Genomic DNA, 23317 nt, shown 5'->3' on the forward strand with positions numbered 1-23317 from the left:
AAGACTGACACACACAGAGCGCTTCGCTGAATGACAAAAAGCTGAAGCCGGCTCCGCCGCACGTGCTTATATGCTTCCTGGTCGTGACGTCACCCCGCCCGTGACGCCTCGCCCTTGTTTGACTGATTACACATCATATTCAGAGCCTGGTCACGCTGAAGGCGTTCCCATATGCGTTTTCGACGCAGCTCGAAGTTCCTGGAAGGGAACCCATAATAATTTCTACATTCAGTAAAACTAGCCAGTAAGTTTGAAAGTGAAACTTTTTTTTTAATGGAGAGTGTTATTATAAATGGAATAAAACCATGATTTTTGATTATAACAATATAAAAATGTGCTTCAAAAAACATTTACACAGACTTTTTTCACAGTGGACAAAATCAGTTCCTCTCTTATTCACTCCGGTGTTCTGACAGAAAGTATCAAAATAAGTTTTCTCTCTTTAAAATAAATGCTACACATTATGATTTTTTTTTTATGCATTTGAATGGCTTTTAGAATTTTTTTTTTTTTTTGTGCCCAAAGAATCTGATTTATTTTCATGTATTTTGGTGGGTTCAAAGTGTCATCAGCCAACAATGTAATCTTACTGATTAATGAACAATGGTCAGAAAATGCATATAACTGTGCACATTCAGTGTTATATCAGGTCAGGGAGGTTATCTGAGTAATGCTGGGAAAAGGTCAAAGGGCAAATCACACAACCAGGCTGAGAGTAACAGGCTGAGAGTTCATCAAGTTCACTGAATCTCTATCTATATCTGCCTATAAATGAAAGAATTGTCATTTGCATTTGATGTATGCTAATTTATATGATTCAATTACATATTCAAAACCCTGAAACTGAATCTGTGATCATTTCTGTCTCTGATGATCTTACAGGTAATTCTGAAAGAACATATTTTGTCATGTAAAGTAAACTTATAGAAATATCTCCTTCTCAGTTTTAGGTAGCAGTGAACATTATGTAGGGACGCTGTGAATCAGAACACCTGTGAATTTTTTCTTTTTTTTTCTTTCTTCATTTGTTCATTTGACTTTGTCAGCTATTTAGGATATTAGGCTGCAGGTTTTCCTGTGTTGAATTTAAACAACAACATTTGAAGAGTACTTGCAGATGCCTGGAAAATCACAGGACAAATTGTACAACTAGTTGTTAAAAAATATTTAAAAAAAGGGCTAAAGGTCAATCAGTAAAGAGTCAATAACAAAACAAAGAAAAATAAAATAAAATACAAAAAAGCAAGAAAACACAGCTTTTGCAGACAAATAGGCAGCATCACATTTTGTTGATGTTTTTGTTTATTTCATTCCCATACTTTATTATTTGTGTGTGTGTGTGTGTGCGTGCGCACCTGGTATTTATCACGTCCTGGGGACCAAATGTCCCCACAAGGATAGTAATACCAGTAAATCTTAATCTTGTGGGGACATTTTTTGGTCCCCATGAGGAAACAAGCTTATAAATCATACAGCATAAAGTTTTTTGAAAATCTAAAAATGCAGCATGTTTCCTGTGAGGGCTAAGTTTAGGTGTAGGGTTGGTGTAGGGCAATAGCAAATACAGATTGTACAGTATAAAAACCATTACGCCTATGGGATGTCCCCATAAAACATGGAAACCCAACATGTGCGTGTGTGTGTGTGTGTGTGTGTGTGTGAGCATGTTTATGTGGTTTATGAGGACACAAATTTGTATAATGACATGGGTATGACAGAGGTATTACAATATGAAGGTGGTTTATGAGGACACTGCCTATGTCCCCGCAATTCAAAAGGCTTAAAAAACATACTAAATGGTGTTTTTTTGAAAATCTAAAAATGCACAAAGTCTCCCGTGAGGGCTAAGTTTAGGTGTAGGGTTGGTGTAGGGCAATAGCACACACAGTTTGTTCAGTATAAAAACCATTACGCCTATGGAGAGTCCCCATAAACCACAAAAACCAACATGTGTGTGTGTGTGTGTGTGTGTGCGTGTGTGTGTGTGTGTGTGTGTGTGTAAGAATAAGAGAAAAGCAAAAAAACTAAATAATAAAAACTGTTACAGATACTTGATTTTACATATTTATTTTCAGTGTAAGAAATAATTAAGTGTGAGAAATCATTGCTGCATAATTGCTTTTTGTTATTGGGTTTTCCAAATAAATGTGTAATAAATAATAAAAACTCACATTGTGACTGTCACGGTCATGATCTGTTTTAGATTAGTTACGTCTTCCTCATCCTGCCTAGTTTGTTTCCATGGTTTTTGATTAATTGGTTCCACACCTGTTTTCTGTTCCTCCTTGATTGTGTTTAGTATTTAAAGCCTGTATTCTCCCCTGTTCTGCAATCATTTGTATTATGTGTTATGCTACCCCGTGCTCCTGGATTTCATCTGTTTCTTCTGTGGATTATTATTAAAGAGACTTTTATTTGAACGTCGTGTGCTTCTCTAGCATAGCACCCGTAACAGTGACATTATAAGAGAGTACAAATGATTGGACGCATGACAGCAATAGCTTATAATGTCTGATTTAGAGCGATTCATTCAAATATATTTATTTTCAGTGTTTGCACTGTGGGCAAATATTACATTTATTTTTAGGTTTTTACTTTTTTTAAAAGTGTATAAATTATTGCATGATTGCTTTTATGTCCCATTTACTGTCACATTGTGCTGCATATAAATGCACAAAAATGAAGATGAGTGTTTCAATAATCTTTAAACCAACACAAAGGCAATCCAAACACAGGGTAAATTAAAACTAAAACCGAACACATAGGAATACACAGGTTAATGAGGAGACACAGATGAATGTGATAGCAAATCAAATCAGCAACCATAAGTAACAGTCAGGGGAAAGGTGCAAATGTAAACAAAGTCCAAACTGAACTGAAACTGTGACAGTCACAGAAGACAGCTCTGAATTGATTTTGAAATCAAAATTAAGGGACAAGTACAATGCTATAGAAGCATATGTGTACCAAAATTCAATTTGAAATGTAATATGCAAAATAGCAATGCAATATGTAAAATGGAAATGTATTTTTGTATTTAAATGTACATTTTACCATTCATATGTGCAACATTTTGTGCAAAATGTAAATTCAATTATATAATTTAAATTTGCCATTTTCTACACTAGTTTTAATATGCAAAATTAGAAACATATTTTAAAGCTTTATAAGTTGCTAATTTAAAATGAAAATGTATTACCCAAATTGATTAGATATGTTTAACATGTCATAACATTATCCTTTAAATGCTGTTTTTCCTAAATGCATTTAGACTTAGGGGTAGGACACTGACGATACCGCGTGAGAATTATAGCAAAAAGCAATCAGAGTTTCAAAATGCATTCTGAGCCAAAGGTGCAGCAAAAGGGTAGCAAAATGGTGATTTAAATGTCTTTTATTTTTCTTAAATGCATTGACACTTACATATATAACGTTTCAATTTCATTTTCATTACCCTGCAATGAACATATTTTAAGTCATTGTGGTTTTGAAAATGCATTCAGAGCTGAGCACGCCCCCTAGCTGTCAATCATTACATCAAGGCGGGGCTCAGCAGGATGCACGATAGGTCAATATTCACCATTAACCAGGGCCGTACGGGAAGCAATTTCAGGCCGGGAAATCTCAAACTCATCCAGGCCAAACAGAAAAAAAGGGGCCTAAATTTGACCTTTTGGGATACAACAGCTTGTCACTGGAGCGGTACTCTTAAATGGACATCTTTGTACTTTTTTTCCCCTAATTAGTACCTTAGAGTAGTAATTCATACCCTTAAGGTCCTAATATGCAGGCCTACCTATTAGGGGTAAAAAAGGAACAAAGATGTCCTTTTAAATACTGTTCCAGTGACAAGCTCCTGTAACCCAAAAGGAGCAATTTTGGCCCCTATTTTTCTGTATATAGCTTATACATCCACAACAATTTCTGAAACCACAGACAACCCTAATATTTGTATGACTATCACATAAAAAGGTGTAAATTCTTAGTTTGGGGGCGTTATAATTAAAGGTTCTCTTTTGCACCTTCACTCCCCTTTCCCTTTTCTTTATTTTCCCCAATGTCTCTATCCACCCCTCAACCCCCCCCCCCCCCCCCACGCCTTTTCTTTTTTTCTTACCTGTCACTTCTTCAACAGCAGGTCTACTGCTATGAACAGAACTGTGTCCACTTTGTTGAAAACAACCACCTCATTTCAGTTTGTTAGCACAGAATGCAGAATGTTATTTATCTTAAAATGACCTAATTACCCTAGATTTAACAAACCATATATTTTATTCGAATATACACTACCAGTCAAAAGTTTTTGAGCAGTAAGATTTTTTTATGTTTTTAAAGACGTCTCTTCTGCTCACAAAGCCTGCTTTTATTTAATCCAAAGTACAGCAAAAGCAGTAATATTGTGAAATATTTTAGTATTTAAAATAACTGCTTTCTATTTGAATTTTAAAATGTAATTAATTCCTGTGATCAAAAAGCTGAATTTTCAACATCATTACTCTAGTCTTCAGTGTCACATGATGATATTATTATTATTGTTGTTGTTGTTATCAATATCTAAAGCAGTTGAGTACATCAGGATTCTTTGATGAAAAGAAAGATCCAAAGATCAGCATGAACAAGCTGAAATAAAAAGCTTTTGTAACATTATACACTATACCAAAAGCTTGGAGTCATTATAATTTATTTATTTATATTTTTATTCATCAAAGCAACCTGAAAATGTTTTCAACATAATAATAATATTAATAATAATAATAAATGTTTTTTGAGCAGCAAATCAGCATATTATTAATATTATGTAAATAGCATATATTAAATATCGGTAGTTTATACGATAAACTTGAGATAAAAAAGTTTTCTTGATGTGTATTAAAAAAAATTGCTGACCCTGTCAGGAAAAAATGTCTGACCCTTTTCACATTTTCTATGAGGAATATTCATTTTTGCCATCTAACAGAAGGCTTAGTTGCATAGATTGAATTGGCTATGTTACGTAAATCTTTTTTGTATCAGTCTGTCAAATTAATAAATCAGAATTGGGGGTTCAAATAGGCCTCTGGGCTCTGGAAAATAGAAAGGACACTGTAGCCATGTGTTTATGTATATAGCTACTGTTGTTTTTTGTATTAAGGTGCGTCTATTGTATTATTTGTTTAGTATAATTATCGGTGTGAATTGATGTGAGACACATGCAATGAGATCCAAGACAAATTTTGGAAATAATTCCAACAATAAAGTATAATTGGATTGAATAACTGAATTGAAAAAGTAATATTACAGCTAACAAATGCTTCTAGTTTTATTAATTTAACAGACCTTTGAAGTTGGCAAAAACTCATGGAAGTGATGTGTTTTCATGCATTTTATTTTTTCATATGGTGATTGTGAAACACATCATTTACATGATTTTATGGTGAAATTTGTTATTTTTAATGTTAATCGGGTCAATTTTGAGCAAGAACAATGCATTGTGACTTTAATTCAGCTTAAGAGGCACAGCAAAAATAGACTCGAAAGGATCGCAGCACTGCTGCTCACGCGACGCTTCTGCTTGCGGTGTGAAACAGGCCTGAGAGTTTCATGAAATAGTAAACGGTGTAGGATATCAGACATAAATATAAGTGAATTGAACAGCCTACTGATTACCATTATTGCGACTTTTGTTTTGTGCAGTGTTTTTATAGTCATTCAGCATCCATTTTCTCAGCAATGTAGGCTAATTTGATTTATAAAATGAGACAAAGTGCAGATCCAGATCGCTCCAAAAATAAGCTGGTCTGTCCCATGTCACCGATTTATGAATAAGAACGGAAAATGGCCGCTCCACTTCACATTATTGTCCAATGAAATTTGAACTTTGATTGGTTGGTGTATTAGCTATGACAAATGGGCATTGATGAATTATGTAATATTCTCAAATATATAATATATGAATTTTTTATTAAATTGACACACTAACTTTGATTATTGATGAAAAGAAGTTTTAAATATTGTTTGGTTTATTTTTTTCCTTACGTCAACCCACTCACTGAAAGAACCATATATGGCTTGAGAGTCTGGGTTTCTGAACAGACTGGAATATCAGTCAGTCATGGAAAACTCACGCAACCCATAGCAATGCCTCAGATTTGACCGAAATGTAAAAATAAACAGGAATTTCCCGACTTTTGAGCGATTAGTTACCGTTTTGTACACATTGTCATGTTAATTAGAATTCAAATGCACTTTGCTTCATTGACCACAATATCATTGATATTTGTCTGAGAGGGGCTCTTGTGAATAATTTAGAAAAGGCCAGGGGCTCGAGCCCCCAAAAGACAGCATTGAACCCATTATAATCAGTGATGCTGTCTACAATAGATGCGGCGTGATGCGACACGACAACTGTCGCATCTGATGTAGACACTATGTAAGATGGCAAATAGGTAAATAAGTGTAGAATAGCACTGTCTGTTTGCTTATGTGCATCAATCCGAGTGTAAACAGTGAGAGATGTTGAGCCAGGTGAAAAGCGTTTGGTTAACGGTGAATATTGACCTATCGTGCGTGCTGTTGCCGAGCTCCGCCTTGATTATTGACAGCTAGGGTGCGTGCTCAGCTCGGAATGCATTTTCAAATCCACAATGACTTAAACTATGTTCATTGCGGGGTATTTAATGAAAATGCAATTGAAACATCCTATATGTAAGTGTCAATGCATTTAAGAAAAATAAAAGACATTTAAATAATTATTTTGCTACCGTTTTGTTGCACCTTTGGCTCAGAATGCATTTTGAAACTCTCATTGCATTTTGCTACAATTATCACGCCGTACCACGATGAAAATGCAATCCCAAGTGTCCTGATTTAGAAAAAACAGCATTTAAATGATAATTTTGCTACCGTTTTTGCTTGGACATGTTAAACATATCTAATCAATTTGGGTAATACATTTTAATTTTAATTTTGCAATTTATAAAGCTTTAAAATATGTTTTTAATTTTTATATTAAAACTAGTGTAGAAAATGCCAAATGTAAATTGTATAATTGAATTTTCATTTTCATTTTGCGCTAAATGTTGCACATATCTATGGGAAAATGTAAATACTGAAATACATTGCCATTTTGCATATTACATTTCAAGTTGAATTTAGCTACACGTAGCCTATGTTTCCATACCTTACTCTTATAAGAGAATTTTCATTTTTGAGTTAACAGATTTGCATAATGTGGCATTTACATAAAATCACTATGGTGGTACCATGGTACAGTGATTGTATCAGAGAGTAATACCTTGGCATTGTGATACACTGATCAGCTACAACATCACAACCACCTGCCTAGTAATCTGTAGTTCCCACTTGTGTGGCCAAAACATCTCTGAAGCACTGAGGAATAGACTCTACAGGACCTCTGAACATATCCTGTGGTATCTGGCACCAAGACATGAGCAGAAGATCCTTTAGGTCAGGAGATCTCAACTCTGGCACCCGAGGACTTTAGCTCCAATCCAAATCAAACACACTTGAACACGCTAATCAAGGTCTTCAGGATTACTAGAAAATTACAGGAAGGTGAGTTTGATCAAGGTTGGAGCTAAACTATGTAGGAACGTGGGCCTCAAGGCCTGAGCTGAGAACCCCTGCTTTAGGCAAGTCAAGTTTATTTATTTAGCACATTTCATACACAATGGTAATTCAAAGTGCTTTACATAAAATTAATTGAAATAATCATAAAAATAATCACTACAATAAAAGCAAAGAATACATTTTAAAATTATTTAAAATTCATTAAAACTGTTAAGAATACAAAATAAAAAAATTAAAAATGAAGATACATGAAATGAAGTGCAATTATTCGGACAGTGCTCATTCAGTAAATACACAGCTAAACAGATGTGTTTTGAGTCTGGATTTAAAGGAGACCTATTATTCTCCTTTTTACAAGATGTAATATAAGTCTCATGTGTCCTCAGACTGTGTCTGGGAAGATTCAGCTCAAAACCTCTATAACGCTCTTATACTTTATAGTAAAGTAAGCTTATTGATATAGAGATATTTACATGGAGTCAAGTGATGTTATGACACAGAGCTAGAGTTTAGGAGCCTGATGGCCTGGGGGAAGAAGCTCAAAATACCCCACAGATCATTTATTATATCATTTTGATTATTCCTATTTTGAGTGGAAGCAGAAACACGCTGTTTTTGTGCATGTCTCTTTAAATCCAAATGAGTCCTGCAAGATGCCAGGTAGGGGCTCCATGGATCAGATTTGTTGGTCCAGCACGATGCTCAATTAGATTTAGATCTGGGAATTTGGAAGTCGTTTGGAAGTGCCTTATCCTGTTGAAAAAGGTCACTGCCATCTGGGAACACCATTGCAATGAAAGGGTTTACGTGGTCTGCAGTAATACATGTCAAAGTAATATCCACATGAATGACAGCAGTCAATGTTTCCAGCAGAACACTGTCCAGAGCAAAACACTGCCTCTGTCTGCCTTCCTTTTTCCTAAAGTGCATCCAGCTGCCATCTTTCCCCAGGTAAATGACACACGCATCTGGCCATCCACCTGATCTAAAAAAAAATGGTTAATCAGACCAGGTAACCTTCTTCCATTGGTCCATGGTCAAGTTCTGGCACTCACATGGCCACTGTTGATGCTTTTGGTGGTGGACAGAGGTAATAATGGGCACTCTGACTGGTTGATGGCGACGCAGCCCCATATTGTGATGCACTGTGTGTTCTGACAGCTATTATGGCCAACATTAAGTTTTTCAGCAATCTGAGCCACAGTAGCTCTCCTGTGTGATCAGACCAAACAGCCTAGCCTTTGCTCCCCATGTGCATCAATGTGCCTTGTATGCCCATGACATTGGATCACCAGTTCTTCTTCCTTGCATCACTTTTAGTAGGTATTACCCACTGTGAAAGTCATTCAGGTCTTTTCGCTTGCTCATTTTTCCTGCTTCCAACACATGAAAAACTGAGAGTTCACTTGCTGTCTAATATACAGTATCCCACCCCTTGATAGATGCCATTGTAACAATACAATGTTATTCATCTGTCAGTGGATGATCAGTGTATACTATGGTACAGAATACCATATCCATATAACATGATATTTACATTGGCCACAGTATATTTTGAAAAAATAAATAAATAAATATGTATATATTTATTTATTTTATTTATTTTATTTATTTATTTATTTATTTATTTATTTTAAATATATAAAATATATATATTTTTATATTTATATATATATATATATAAAATACATGTTATTACCATAATACCATGTCCAAACATAGTAGTACCATGGTAATTTTTTTGTACATATGAGTACCATTTCCAACATGCCAGAGTATAAATGGTCCACTAGGTGTCATCCACTCACCACATAAAAGCATTTATTGATATTGCACATGAAAGCACAAAATTCTCATGTAGGGGACTAACTAGCACGCAAGAGGTTAATCATTTAAACATGTAAAGTCATATGTTGAAGAGGCCCATGAAGGTGGCGTGAGCTGTCAGGATGAGCTCTGCAGATTTGCGGGGAACAGAGAGCTGAAGAGTGGATCCAGATTCCAGGAAGTAAATTCCTATGAGAGGAACACATACTTTATAATCAGCCAGATATTTAGTTTATACTGTAAATATTTTTTCAAATATTGCAAAATTATACAGATTTTTGTATGATCAAAAAAGTTCTACAGCAGATGGTATGGTCCAATTGATGCAGTATGTGATCTGGCATTGTCATGTTGGAAAATTCAAGGTCTTCCCTGAAAGAGACAACGTCTGGATGGGAGCATATGTTGTTCTAGAACTTGGATATACCTTTCAGCATTGATGGTGCCTTTCCAGATGTGTAAGCTGCCCATGCCACACGCACTCATGCAACCCCATACCATCAGAGATGCAGGCTTCTGAACTGAGCGCTGATAACAACTTGGGTTGTCCTTGTCCTCTTTAGTCCGGATGACATGGCGTCCCAATTTTCCAAAAAGAACTTCAAATTTTGATTCTTCTGACCACAGAACAGTTTTCCACTTTGCCACAGTCCATTTTAAATAAGCCTTGGCCCAGAGAAAACGCCTGCGCTTCTGGATCATGTTTAGATATGGCTTCTTTTTTGACCTATAGAGTCAAAACATGCAAACTCAGAGCGAGGTTTTAAACTTCTATTTTGAAGTCGTAATGAACAGTTAGCATATCTAGAAAGATACCCTGCTGAAAAAAACTGAGCAAAAACTGCTAATCATCCACCCTGGTCAGCTGGCTGGTTTTAGAGGGGTTTTGACCAATTGTTTAGCTGGTCACAAAATGTAGTTGAGGATTTGTTTTATAATTGAGAACTCAAATTTAATCAAGGAATCATGACAGCCCTATTGGTATTATTTTTTTTTTTATCTCTGATTCATCCTCATTAAATTTTATTGGGTTAAATATATAAAAAATCAAGCATTTTAACCTGCTTTTATTAAGACTGAAATATGCTCTCACTGTGTTCTAAATTGGTATTTTTTCATTAGTTCCATAATTTTTAACACTTATGCAGTGTTTAAAAAAGTAATTTTCCTTATTTAAATAAAGGCTTAATCTTTCTGACTGTATACTTGAGGGGGACCGTAGTCTGAGTGAAACTATCTGATGTATAAACATGGCAAGTATTATTTCATTTTTTAACATTATTCTCCTGATAACTCACCAGCAGTGTAGCAAGTGTTGAGTGTCTGGCTGACGTTATTGGGCATGCTTTTTAAACACTTCATCAGCTCAGTCTCCGCCCCCTTCTGCCTCTTTGTGATCACGTGACCCATTACCCAGGTGGTGTCTTTATACAGCACCTGTGGCGAGTAACAGAACAAACCCTGATTGTTCCATTTCATAAGAAGGTGTCGGTTACCTATGTAACCCTCGTTCCCTGATGGAGGGAACGGAGACATAATGTCGAGTGATGACATTATGGGGATTCACTTGGGAGCCCAAATCATCTCTGACTTTAAGAGAAAACACAAATTAATATTTGCTAGTGGATTTTGCATACCTGAGCCACTCCCTGTGCATACGGGTATAAATAGGCGACAGGTGCATCCACTCTTCACATTTTTGCTTTGGAGCCGAGTGGATAAACGTGGTGATCTCCACAAAGCCATTAATCAATCTGTCTGGAAGCTGTTCTGGTTGGCGTCAAAAAAAAGGAGCAAATCACGGTCGATTCGTGTCTTTTTAAAGACGCCGTTTCGGCCGTGTCCTCTTGATTGCAGTCGTTTCCTATCCTCCGTCGACAGCCACGATTGTTGTCTCCAGTGTCTGGGCATCCAGCACACTGAAGCTGCATTCATGGATGGTTTATGCATTTGTGAGCACATAACCATGGCTGCGCTGCGATTGCGCCTATCTCTCCTCACGGGGATGGGAGGGGCTCCCTCTGTCACTACCCGCGCTGGCTTTTCTTCCACGAGCAGAGAACCATCGGCTAGTGCTCTGGGCAATCTGAGGGTTACAGTGAGAGCCTTTCCATTGGGCCAGTCCCCATGGACCTTTCACTCCTCCCGCAGCAGCTGTTTTGTGTGGCTCCCCGGTGATTCTGCTGTGCCATCTTAAGGCGTGCCCAGCGTTTCATTCGGCGCGCCGATAGAGGATCAGATTTTCGATAGCAGCATCGGGGGATGGGCAATCGTCCTCTGAGGATGAAGGATTCGGCGGGACGGCCCACCTCGGGTGTTGTCGCCACTGCCGAATCGGACCCAGAGTTGACAGCCATGCTTTCCCGGGCCGCAATGAGCATCGGGCTGGAGGCATGCACACCTCCCAGTCCTGAGCCCTCGCGGCGGGTGATTGGTTCCTCGGCAAGGGCCGAGGAACCAATCTTTTTTTTTGCTCTATCTTTAACCAATTTTTTTTTTGCTCTATCTTTTGATATCAGTTTATTTCAGCATTTAATATTCCCGGACCTATAACTTCCATGATCTATGAATATTATTTTTTTAGTTTTTTAGTTTTTTTACAATGACCAAAAAAAATTATTTATTTTTTACGTTTGAAATTGAAATTGAAATTTGTTACTACATCAAGTTTACACACATGGGTCAAAAATGACCCATCTAAGCAAGCATGAAAAAAACTAAAGAATAAAGACTTATGGATACCATGGTTATTTAGACCAACACATGTAACATTTTAAATATGTTTATTTGCAATTTTGTCACACATAACTTATGCATATCACTGATAACCAATAACACTGAAATTGAACTGTCTGTAGTGCAACTGTATTGAATTGTAGTGAATGTGATTAGGGTTGGAGCTGAAATCTGCAATCTCCAATACCAACATTGGCCACCCCTGGTGTAGGCATTGAGGGTGGTAACATCCAGCATATTGCACCACAGCACCATGGGCCACTTTACATGAGTAGATGCAAACAATTCTTACTCAATCTATTGGACTGGGTCTGAGTTTCCTCTTCAGAGGACTCATCAGACAAGTCTTCAATGTCATCATAGAGTCTTCTTCATCTAGGAGAGCTGGATTTACACCCACATCTCCAGATTGAGCCTGTGACACATAGTCAGGTCATCAGCATAAAATATTTCAGATTCTGAATCAGGACTAAGTCTCTAAACTCATCTTTTCCAGTCATCCTACTACTTGTCCGCTTGATCCAATGCCATCTCATCTCCTTCAAGCCATTTCTCCTGCAGTTGTACCTGCACTCACTCACATCGTTAACATATCCCTTCACACAGGAGTTTTCCCCTCATCATTTAAACAGGCTCATATAACCCCACTTCTTAAGAAACCCACTCTTAACCCAACTCATTTAGGGAAATATAGACCGGTTTCCCTTCTAACCTTTCATTGCAAAAACACTTGAACGAGTTGTGTTCCACCAAGTCTCTGCCTTTCTCACACATTACAACCTCCTGGACAGCAACCAGTCTGGCTTCAGAAGTGGACATTCGAACGAAACTGCCTTGCTCTCAGTTGTTGAAGCCCTAAGACTTCCAAGAGCAGATTCCAAGTCTTCATTACTTATCTTGCTGGATCTGTCCGCTGCTTTTGATACGGTCAACCACCAGATCCTCTTGTCAACCTTATTGAGAAAGGGCATCTCAGGAACCTCACTCCAGTGGTTTGAGTCTTACATCTCAGATAGGTCCTTCAAAGTATCTTGGAGAGGTGAGGTATCCAAGTCACAACATCTAGCTACTGGGGTGCCTCAGGGCTCAGTTCTTGGACCACTTCTCTTCTCTGTCTACATGGCATCACTGGGTTCTGTTATTCAGAAACATGCCTTTTCATATCACTGCTATGCTGATGACACTCAACTCTACCTCTCATTCCATCCTGATGATCCCAGGACAGTCACACATGACTTTTATCGCACAAACAATATTCTGAAGGACATCGCCAGACCACCGGGATCTCTGTGGATTGTTGTCGGCCCTGGCAGACAACGCAGACGGCGTCGGGAAAGGAAACAAAAGCGGGGCTACCGGCCCGGCCTTCTGGCGAGACTCAGAAAACAACCACATAAGCCTCCTCTACCAAGTATTTTTCTTACCAATGCAAGATCCATGGCTCACAAAATGGACGAACTGGAGCTTTACATCGCCGGGAACCACTACATCCACGACTGCTGCATTATGATAGTATCTGAGACCTGGATTCACCCAAGGATCCCCGATGCAGCAGTGCAGCTGGCGGGTCGCACTCTACACCGCTGGGACAGAAACAACGACTCTGGTAAGAGCAGAGGGGGTGGTGTGTGCATATATGTGCACAAAGACTGGTCAAAAAACAGTATAGTCATAGATAGCCACTGCTCACCGGACCTGGAACTCATGTCTGTTAAATGCCGCCCGTTCTTTTTACCGAGAGAGCTAACAGTAGTGATTGTCACCGCTGTTTACATATCACCTGACGCTAATGTTAGCACAGCTCTCGCTCTTACTAGATGCCATAAATAAACAGGAGCATGCTCACCCCAACGGAGTACACACTATAGGTGGAGATTTTAACCAGGCAGACCTGAAAACAGCACTTACACTCTTCTTCCAGCATGTAAACTGCCCGACCAGAGGGGTGTACACCAACATTAAACATGCATATAGAGCCATTCCTCTCCCTCACCTAGGCCAGTCAGACCATCTCTCTTTGCTTCTTACTCGAGCATATATTTCCCTCTGAAGAAGAACAACACCACTCACAAAGACTGTTTCTATATTCTCAGCTCCAGGACTGTTTTACAGATACTGACTGGGAAGTCTTTAAACATCATGACCTGGCTGTTCACACTGAGGCAGTATTGGCCTACATCAAGTACTCCATGGACAACAATCACAGTGAATAAAATCATCCAGGTTTTTACCAACCAGAAGCCTTGGATGACCAGCCAAGTCCACAAGCTCCTTAAAGACCGGAAAGCTGCCTTTAGGTCAGGTGATAGAGCTCTTTACAGTGCTGCCAGAGCCAACCTGAAGAGAGGAATTAAGGACGCAAAGAGGGACTACAAAAAGAAGGTAGAAGATCACTTCACAGACGGCAAATCATGAGAGGTATGGCAGGGATTCCAGCACCTAACAGACTTCAGAGGCAGCAGCTGTGCAGCTGGGAACAGCTCGGCTTTACTGGCAGAGGAACTGAACTGCTTTTTTGGTCGTTTTGACACACCACAGCAGCAAAAAACCACACCACCTCAGCCTGCACCAGACCCTGGTACCCCCCTACTCACTGTCCAGGAGCATGAAGTAAGGCGGGTGCTCAGAACAGTGAAAAGCTGTTTTCACGGAAAGCTGCTGGCCCTGACGGCATCACAGGGAAGGTGCTCAAGGGATGTCCTGACCAGCTCTCAGGAGTCCTCGCCAACCTCTTCAACCTCTCCCTGACACAAGCCTCAATTCCATCCTGCCTGAAATCTTCCACAATTATCCCCATACCAAAGAAATCAGCCACGGATAGCCTCAATGACTATTGCCCCATCACCCTCACGCCGATCATCATGAAGTGCTTCGAGAGGCTGGTGCTACACCACCTGAAGACCTGCCTCCCTTCCACCTTCGACGAACATCAATTTGCCTACAGAGCTAACAGATCGACTGAGGATGCAATAGCCATAGCACTCCATAATGCGCAGAGCCATCTGGAACATCAGGAGAGCTATGTGAAGATGCTTTTTATTGATTATAGCTCAGCCTTCAATACCACCATACCGGACATCCTCTTCAGCAATCTCACAGATCTGGGCTTCCCCTCACTCACCTGCACTTGGATCAGGAACTTCCTGACTGACCGCCCCCAGACTGTTAAATTCGGTCCCCATCTCTCCTCCACCCACACACTCAGCACTGGCTCCCCTCAGGGGTGAGTGCTGAGCCCAATTCTGTACTCTCTCTCTATACGCATGATTGCCGCACCAGTCCATCACCAGAACAACATCATCAAATTTGCCGATGATACTACAGTGGTGGGTCTAATCTCAAAGGGGGATCAGGCTGCCTATAGAAATGAGATCCTGAGATTGTCAGAGTGGTGTTCAGCCAACAACCTGACACTTACCACCACCAAAACAAAGGAAATCATCCCTGACTTTAGAAGGCACAGGGCAGACTCCGCTCCCCTCTACATCAATGGAGACTGTGCAGAGAGGGTTCAGACATTCAAATTCCTCGGCATTTTAATATGAACAACTATTATTAACAATATCTATGAAATTATACTTTTTCTTATTGATGTCACACTGAAGCTGTATGATTTTCATAGTCGTTTACCCTTTAAGTTCACCTTAAAATAAAATGATATCTTTAAAAATTACAGCAGTGCAAAATGACAGACCAGCAATAAACTGTCAATTTATAATATTATGGATGTAAAAGTACAAGCCAGTAATGCCTGTGAAGTAATATGTTAGCGTAGCAAACAATCTTATACAGCTAGTCAGCTAACTGTGTTCTGTAGCATCTGCGATATGTTGCTAAAACTATCATTTGGATCTAATTTAATTATTTCTCACATCCAAGTTCCAGGTTATAATATGCAAAAGTCAGAACATTAATCTCTTAATTTTACAATAAGTAGTGAAATTTACCCAAATTAAAGGCTTAAACAGCTAAAAAAACACATATTTAAGGGGCTACACTTTTGGTGAAAGTTTTTAGACGGCTTTCAAAATGGCCACCAAACAGTGTCAACACATGGAGACCCATATCTCAGCGTGCAATGATCTGATTGATTTGAAACTATTGAGGTATATAGTAACAAAAACATCAATTGGTTAAGACATCAAGTAGGATAATAAATTATTTTTTGTTTTTATAATCTGATCTCAAAAATATAAGTGTGCTTACTGGGTACACTCAAAAAAATATTTAGGCCTAACAAGTAAGATTTATGTATTTTGATTACATGTAAAATTTCCATCCATTTGGATTACATATTTTTTAACTTAAGCAAACGAATAAACTTTATTTGATTTCTATTTACAAGTCATATGTAAATTAAATGTGCAAGACTAAGATTTAAGTAATAGTACCAATAAATTCTATTTGTTTTAAATTCATAAGAAAGAACATTATTTATCATTACATAATTAACCCAATTTATTTTAACTGCATCATATTTAGATATATTTATTAATAAACCCAATGCATTTTAATACATATTTATTTTTCTTCCCTAAATCCCCTGCCTAAATCACAATATGCTACAACAAAATCTAACCACACACACAAACAACAACAGTCAGACCACCTTGTTTTACAATTGTTTTAATGCTTCAAAACATATTTTGAGAATAACAAAACCTACAAAAAAATGTGCTAAACATTAGCCAGTGCTACAGATATGTTTCCTCAAGAGAAGATTCAAGGTAGACAGATAACCTGTTAACAGCACTGCTTATATTACACTAACATACAGAGTGACATGCAATAATTAGTTTAAATTTAGAATGGTTGGTTGCCAGGAAATAATAAAAACAAATAACAAAAAAATCAATTGAAAATCAACAAAATAAAATTGAGTGTCTTCGCACCACACTTTGTGTGTTTTATTTTAGTAACAGCTGTATAGGACAAACATTCTACAATAAAATAACTAGTTACAATAACTACGTTAAACTTTTTAAATACTGTTGTTTAAAAGTTTACAAACATTTAGAAAAAGTCAACCCACTTGCTTTTAAGGAGGAAATATCTGTTAACAAATCACTGAAGCATCTTAATTTTCAATTCTTGGACTTTTGGAGACAGTTTGGTAGGATCCAGTTCCATCAAGATTTTCTGAAACACTTTGAATGTGCATTTAAGGTCCTTTGGGTAATTCAGGTTAAGTGCATATATGAGTCCAAAAAGCATCACACATCCAAGGGTGACAGAACGTCCACACCTTACCAACATCTGTTGGCTCATCTCCATCTCCAGGACCAGCACCCTCTGTCCGAATGACATAGATGCCCATGGTTGTCTGTGCAATCCCCGACTCAGCCTCTGGACTTTCACAGTCCTGGAGGAGAAACGAAGAGAATGAGTTGTGAATATATATATATTTTATATACATTTAAAAGCAGATCATATAATTTTTTTTATTATATATATATATATATATATATATATATATACACACACACACACATATATACACACATACATATATACACACACACACACACATTTAATAATATATATATATATATACACACACACACACACATTTAATAATATATACACACACACACACACACACACACACACACACATTTAATATATATATATATATATATATATATATATATATATACACACACAGTACTGTGCAAAAGTCTTAGGCCACTAGTATTTTCAACAAAAAATGGTTTTAAGTCGGTTATTTCCATCTTTTGCGGTAGCGTGTCAGTTGGAAATATCAGTTTATATTTCCAAACATTATTTTTGTCATTAATTGTAATAATGCATTGACATTATTGTCTGCACAAGGAGTCTGACAACAGCCAGTGCTCCACACAGAGATCTGATCTGATCATCATCCAGTCTGTCTGGAATGACATGAAGAAACAGAACAAACTGAGACAGACTCAATCTAGAAGAACTGTGGCAACATCTCTCAGACGCTTCAAAAAACCTACCTGCAAAGCTACAGTACGGTTCAAAGTTTTAGACACTCGTGTAAAAATGCTGTAAAATGAGGATGCGTTAAAAATAATGCCATAAATAGATTTAATTTATTAATTAACTTCTATTAACTAAATCAAATAAATATTTGGTATTACAGCTTTTGGTAACACAGCTTCTGTTCTAAGGTACACTTGCCCATAGTTTTTCAGGTAGCTTTGAGGGAAGATTTTTTTCTTCAAGTGTCTGAGAGATGTTGACACAGTTCTTCTGGATTTAGTCTGTCTCAGTTTGTTCTGTTTCTTCATGTCATTCCAGACGAACTGATGATGATGAGATCAGATCTCTGTGTGGAGATAGTAATAACTGAATTAAACCGACTTTTTTGTTGGTGAAACTACTACTGGCCTAAGACTTGAAAAAAAAAAACAAAAAAAACAATTCAGGTTATCATTTTAAACTCACTATGCAACATGCACAATACGATGTCCTGTACAAAACAAATTTCAGTACTGAATGTGTTATGGCAGTGTTTACATTACAATATCCAACACTGTGATTTTGCTTTTGTAGAGTAAAAAGAGCAATGGAAACAGCTGATTGGAAGAGGAGTGTAATTTATTTTAAGTTTATCTATTTTTTTATTTAGTTTTAGCTGTTAATGAACGTTCAGTGAGCTGTAAATGAATTACAATTCAGACACTGAATAAAATTATGTAAAATGTTAGCCGTTATTGGCTTGTATACTGTATTTTTATTGAACACCAGTACTTTACAAATAAAATGCAGTAATGATAAATATACAAGAGTTTTAATTTTAAAAACTCCTGAGAAATGAATTTAACATATCTATCAAAAAAATTCTAACAATTCTAGCATAAAGAGTATTTTAACATATACTTACCACAAATTCTTTGACAAGTGTCTCAAGATCCTCATTAAGGTAGACACTCAGGCTCCTTAGGATGCAATCACGCTTGATGTTTATGTCTTCATTCTCAAAGTGTAAAAAGATCCCAAAAAAACATAACATTAGTAACTGATTTACAATTTAAATGAGGCTGAATTTCAAGTATAAAGACAATTATCTTAATCAAGTACCTTATTTTCAATAGGAATTTGTGGTTGTTTTTCTTATATTGTATACTATTTTTTCTTGACAATGCTATGTATAATGATCTAACAATAGTATATTTAAACAATTAGGCCAATAAATTCTTTTGAATATGTGTGATAGTAAGATTAGGATGTCCCCACTAATCAAATAAATGTGTGTAAAAATGTTTGTCTCTACATGTGTATGTCAGGGAAAGGTTTCTAAAACCCCGTCATGATGAATAACTACTGGAATACATGATGCAATACATTAAAAACAACCAAAAAACGCACTTACTTCAGCTGTCAGTGCCATTATCCTGCGGAATTTCTGTCCTGCAGTTCCTCCTTTGTGATGGAAAACCTTCAGCAGGTCATCAGTGTATTTGTCCAGTTGACCAATGAATTTGGATGTCAGAGGAACAGCTGTTATACACATGAACTCCAAGTTGATCTGAAAAAGATAAAAAGAACAGGATGTTCTTCACTTGAAACGAGACGTAACAATATGAATATGCATTTCTATTTTAAACATATGGGTTACTACACTTCTCCAAGAAATGGAAGCAATCGTATTAAGTTCCAATTCTCATGGGCGTTACCACCAATTGTCTTCCTGGATGAGTAGTTGCATGGTATGATGTGAGATTTATTTTTTTTGTCACTCCACTTGTAAGGAAATTTGAGGATGCGCGTGTTAAGGCATTCAAGATTGAAATAATTCTTAGAGATGAGCACACTGAAACAATGTGCCAGTTCAAAAGGGACAACACCCTCTAATAAATCGTGCACTAAATCGGGGGGATAGCCTGTGATAACATGAAAATGGTTAAGATTTTCTGTTAAAACACGCTTAAAAATGTTTATGCAACTCATACCTCGTAGATAGTGTAATGTCACACACTTTACATGGCCACATTCACATATCTATGAACAAAGAGAAAAGAAAAATGATCAGTTGTGTGCAACAAGTTCTGGCTTTCAGGTGGATAGTTTACAGCACATTACCTGCAAAATAATAATAATATTATAATATAAATTATACAAAGGGTCACGTGACTCAGTTATTTACTTATTTTTTTGATCATGTTTTTGTGGAAAAATGTATTTAACTCATATGAAAGTAAAAAATGTCTAACTGTCTAACTGCTCATTTTTGGTTATTTAAGGTTGTTATGGTGTTAAGGTAAGTGCCTGGGACACTGCACAGAATTGTAGTGCCATTTCTTTACCAACTAAAGGACCCACTAAAGCCTATAGATCAAACACAGCAAATATGTTTTCAACTATATATTAAAATATGTTTTTTATGTTGAATCACCTAAAATTCAAAATGGTTTCCACTGTTTGTAATCTGATATATTCATTTTTCTAAAACAAAAAAAAACAATTATTTGTAGCATACATACAAGAAACATAAACAATTTAACGCAATTTTGTGATTTGAATCTTTACAAAGTTACCCACCACTTTAAATCTGAATTTACGAATGCACGTGTCACCATCCTTTTTTAAGTCAGAAAATGCGGACATACAGAAAAAAACATCTCTATATATTCTAATTACTAATATGTCTTAATACTGGCCGATAATGAGTAGCTAAAGTTGGCTCATGTGTTAGCTGCATGTGCAAGTTAGCTAGCTAATGGACTTAACGAAAAATGTGATAATCAGTGCATTAATATTAGTGTAATATGATATTCTCAACGCTAATAATACATTTATATACGCAGAAACCAACAGATTATAAAGGATGACTGTAGATGTAACTTACCTTATAATCAGGCCACGATCCACGTTGTTCTAGTGTAAAATGTTAATAGGAACTTTGCTTCTCCTTCTGCTGTTGCCGCCCTCTACCGAGTGGAGTATGGAATAACGTCATTTCCGCTTCTAAAGAATTCTATTTCCCGAAATTTGTATGTAAATCAGTCTCATAAAATTTAAATATTTGGATTTGGCTTGTTCCACATCTAGCTATATGTAAACTACATTCATACTTTTTAACTGATTAAATCTAATAGTTTAAACAATTTGCAGGTTTAGATTAATTGTAAGTAATCTGATTACATAATTTTTGAAAAAACGATTATTTAAATAAAATCAAAAGGATGCAAATACTTAATAATAAACTATGGCATGATTTATTTTTTTGAGTGTACGTTTGCCCTATATCAAATGATTGTTTAAAATAAGAAACATACATTTCCAATTATGTGTGTATATACTGCATGACTAAATATATATTCAATATATTTTACACATGCAGTACCATATCTTTATCTATATATTATAAAGTGTATTACTGAATATAAAATTACATATATTGTGATATATAAGTAAATATATTGTCACATATTTTTCAATATATAAAAGCGGCAATTACTTATGTATTATTCAGGAAGAATTCTTTCATTATTCTTTCATTTCTGAAGAAATAATGAAATTCAAATAGCTTTACTATAGGGATTTTGTAAGTCCTTAATGAATCCACGTTGAATTTGTTTTTATTTATTTTACAGTCCTCTTCCGCTTGTTCGTACTTATTATAATAATTACAATAAATAACCTTACGTACCCCTAAACCTAACCTAACCCATGTAGTTATTACCAAGTAGCCTACTTTTTTAGGTAAGAATACTGTAAATACACATAAGTGCACTTACTGTAAAATAAAGGGAAACCAAATGTTTCTATTCATGAAATATATACAGTACTTTAAAACAGGTAAACACAATAGTACTGCATGATTCATGCACCGTAGTATTACCATGGTAAGGATTAGTAATGCTATAAGTACAAACAAAATTGTAAAAAAGATAGCCTAGAAAAAAGAAAGAAAAAGAAAAGGAAATAGGTCCAGTTTTTAATTTATTATTTACTGTTTCTTTTTACCTGTTTGATCAAGCAGATTCAAATTCATACAGACAATCATGAATGCCAATTCAGTAAACATGTATTTCCATATACATTTCATTTGCAAATAACTAAGCAGAACTGAACTTTGGTCTGGTCCTGAGAGTCTTTTCTTTCATTCTTTTTTCTTTACTTCATAAGTGCACTGAAATAAGTGAATAAGTGCACATTACCTCAGATTTTTTCAGATTGATAAGCCACGCATCACACACTTGAAATGTTATACCAATTGTCTGACAATTATGAACTCTTCATAAACGCTAAACACTGCACTAAAACATTTGCTACCATGAAAAGAAATTATAATTATATAAATAAATAACATTAAGACTTAACAGCAGTAGATATTAAGAGAAAAAATCATAGAATCATAGGCCAACATGGCTCAAACAGAGGAAACTAGTAAAAAAGTGACATTTCATCATTGCTCCCGAGGATCCCATCAGATGTCCCAGAATTCACTGCGGCACAAGCATCATCAGCCATCAAGAGTGATCTATGGGCTGTTCCCGAAACAAACACCATCATGGGGTTCCCTCCTGGAGCAAGGTCATGAAACTGCTCATATTCTGTAAATGAGAAATGTAGATGAAAAGAAAAAAAAAAATCACAAAATAAATTTCAGATTAAACCAAAAGACTTCTTCCTTTCATCAATTAAATGCTACCAGAAGAGTCGATGAGGGGGCAGCTTCATAAGGCATTGTCATGGTCACATCAGGATTGTCCATTAGCATAGCACTGATGCTAACACCAGATGCAGGACCGAGAAGCTGCTCATCTCCACCCTCAGGTAGTTTCTGTGAGCCACTGCTGTCCTCTGGCCTGGGCACAGCTGTGGCACCCCACCATTTGCCCCCCTTCAACCTGCAATATTACAAAATAGACTCATTTAATTTTTGGTTTTTGTTATTCGTAACATGCCTTTCCTCCCACAATCCTTCTCTCTCTCACTCATTTATATGGCGCTGTTTCATCCTGAGGTCTCCTATATGTTGCAGAACGGTTGGAGTGTGTTTCTGTAGTCTGTGATATCTTCTCATTCTACACATCAGCTGTGAAGGATGTGGCTGCTTCTCATGAGTCAGGCTTGTGCTCACTCTTTTATATCTGCTCACCTGAAAGAATGAGTTGACAGCAGCTGATGTGATGGTACCATAACAAAGTGTTGGAAATACAATTCTCCAAGTACTCCAAGATACTAGTTA

The 23317-nt window shown here is 36.7% G+C and overlaps 1 protein-coding gene across 2 annotated transcripts; it reads right to left on the bottom strand.

The window, feature by feature from the left end:
• Positions 1–16749: 16749 nt before the first annotated feature.
• On the bottom strand, positions 16750–21213 carry LOC306869618 (uncharacterized protein). 2 transcript variants are annotated; one of them, XM_079416424.1, is made up of 5 exons: positions 20969–21213; positions 20073–20121; positions 19493–19648; positions 19004–19096; positions 16750–17494 (listed from the first exon to the last, which is right to left on the bottom strand). In XM_079416424.1, the coding sequence occupies exons 3-5, from the start codon at positions 19631–19633 to the stop codon at positions 17318–17320; spliced, it is 411 nt and encodes a 136-aa protein (XP_079272550.1). In that variant the 5' UTR covers positions 19634–19648; positions 20073–20121; positions 20969–21213; the 3' UTR covers positions 16750–17317. The 2 variants fall into 2 exon arrangements, with proteins under 2 accessions (XP_079272550.1, XP_079272551.1); XM_079416425.1 differs by lacking the exon at positions 20073–20121 and having other exon boundaries at positions 20969–21052.
• Positions 21214–23317: the final 2104 nt, after the last annotated feature.

This window comes from Barbus barbus (genome assembly GCF_936440315.1).
Source record: "Barbus barbus genome assembly, chromosome: 5".
Lineage (NCBI taxonomy): Eukaryota > Metazoa > Chordata > Actinopteri > Cypriniformes > Cyprinidae > Barbus > Barbus barbus.

Coding starts and splice junctions, on each gene's coding strand:
- LOC306869618 (XM_079416424.1), bottom strand. CDS start 19,633: ATGTGTATAACAGCTGTTCCTCTGACATCCAAATTCATTGGTCAACTG. Junction 19,097..19,492: donor TAATGGCACTGACAGCTGAA/GTAAGTGCGTTT, acceptor TTACACTTTGAG/AATGAAGACATAAACATCAA. Junction 17,495..19,003: donor CACTTGTCAAAGAATTTGTG/GTAAGTATATGT, acceptor TTTCTCCTCCAG/GACTGTGAAAGTCCAGAGGC.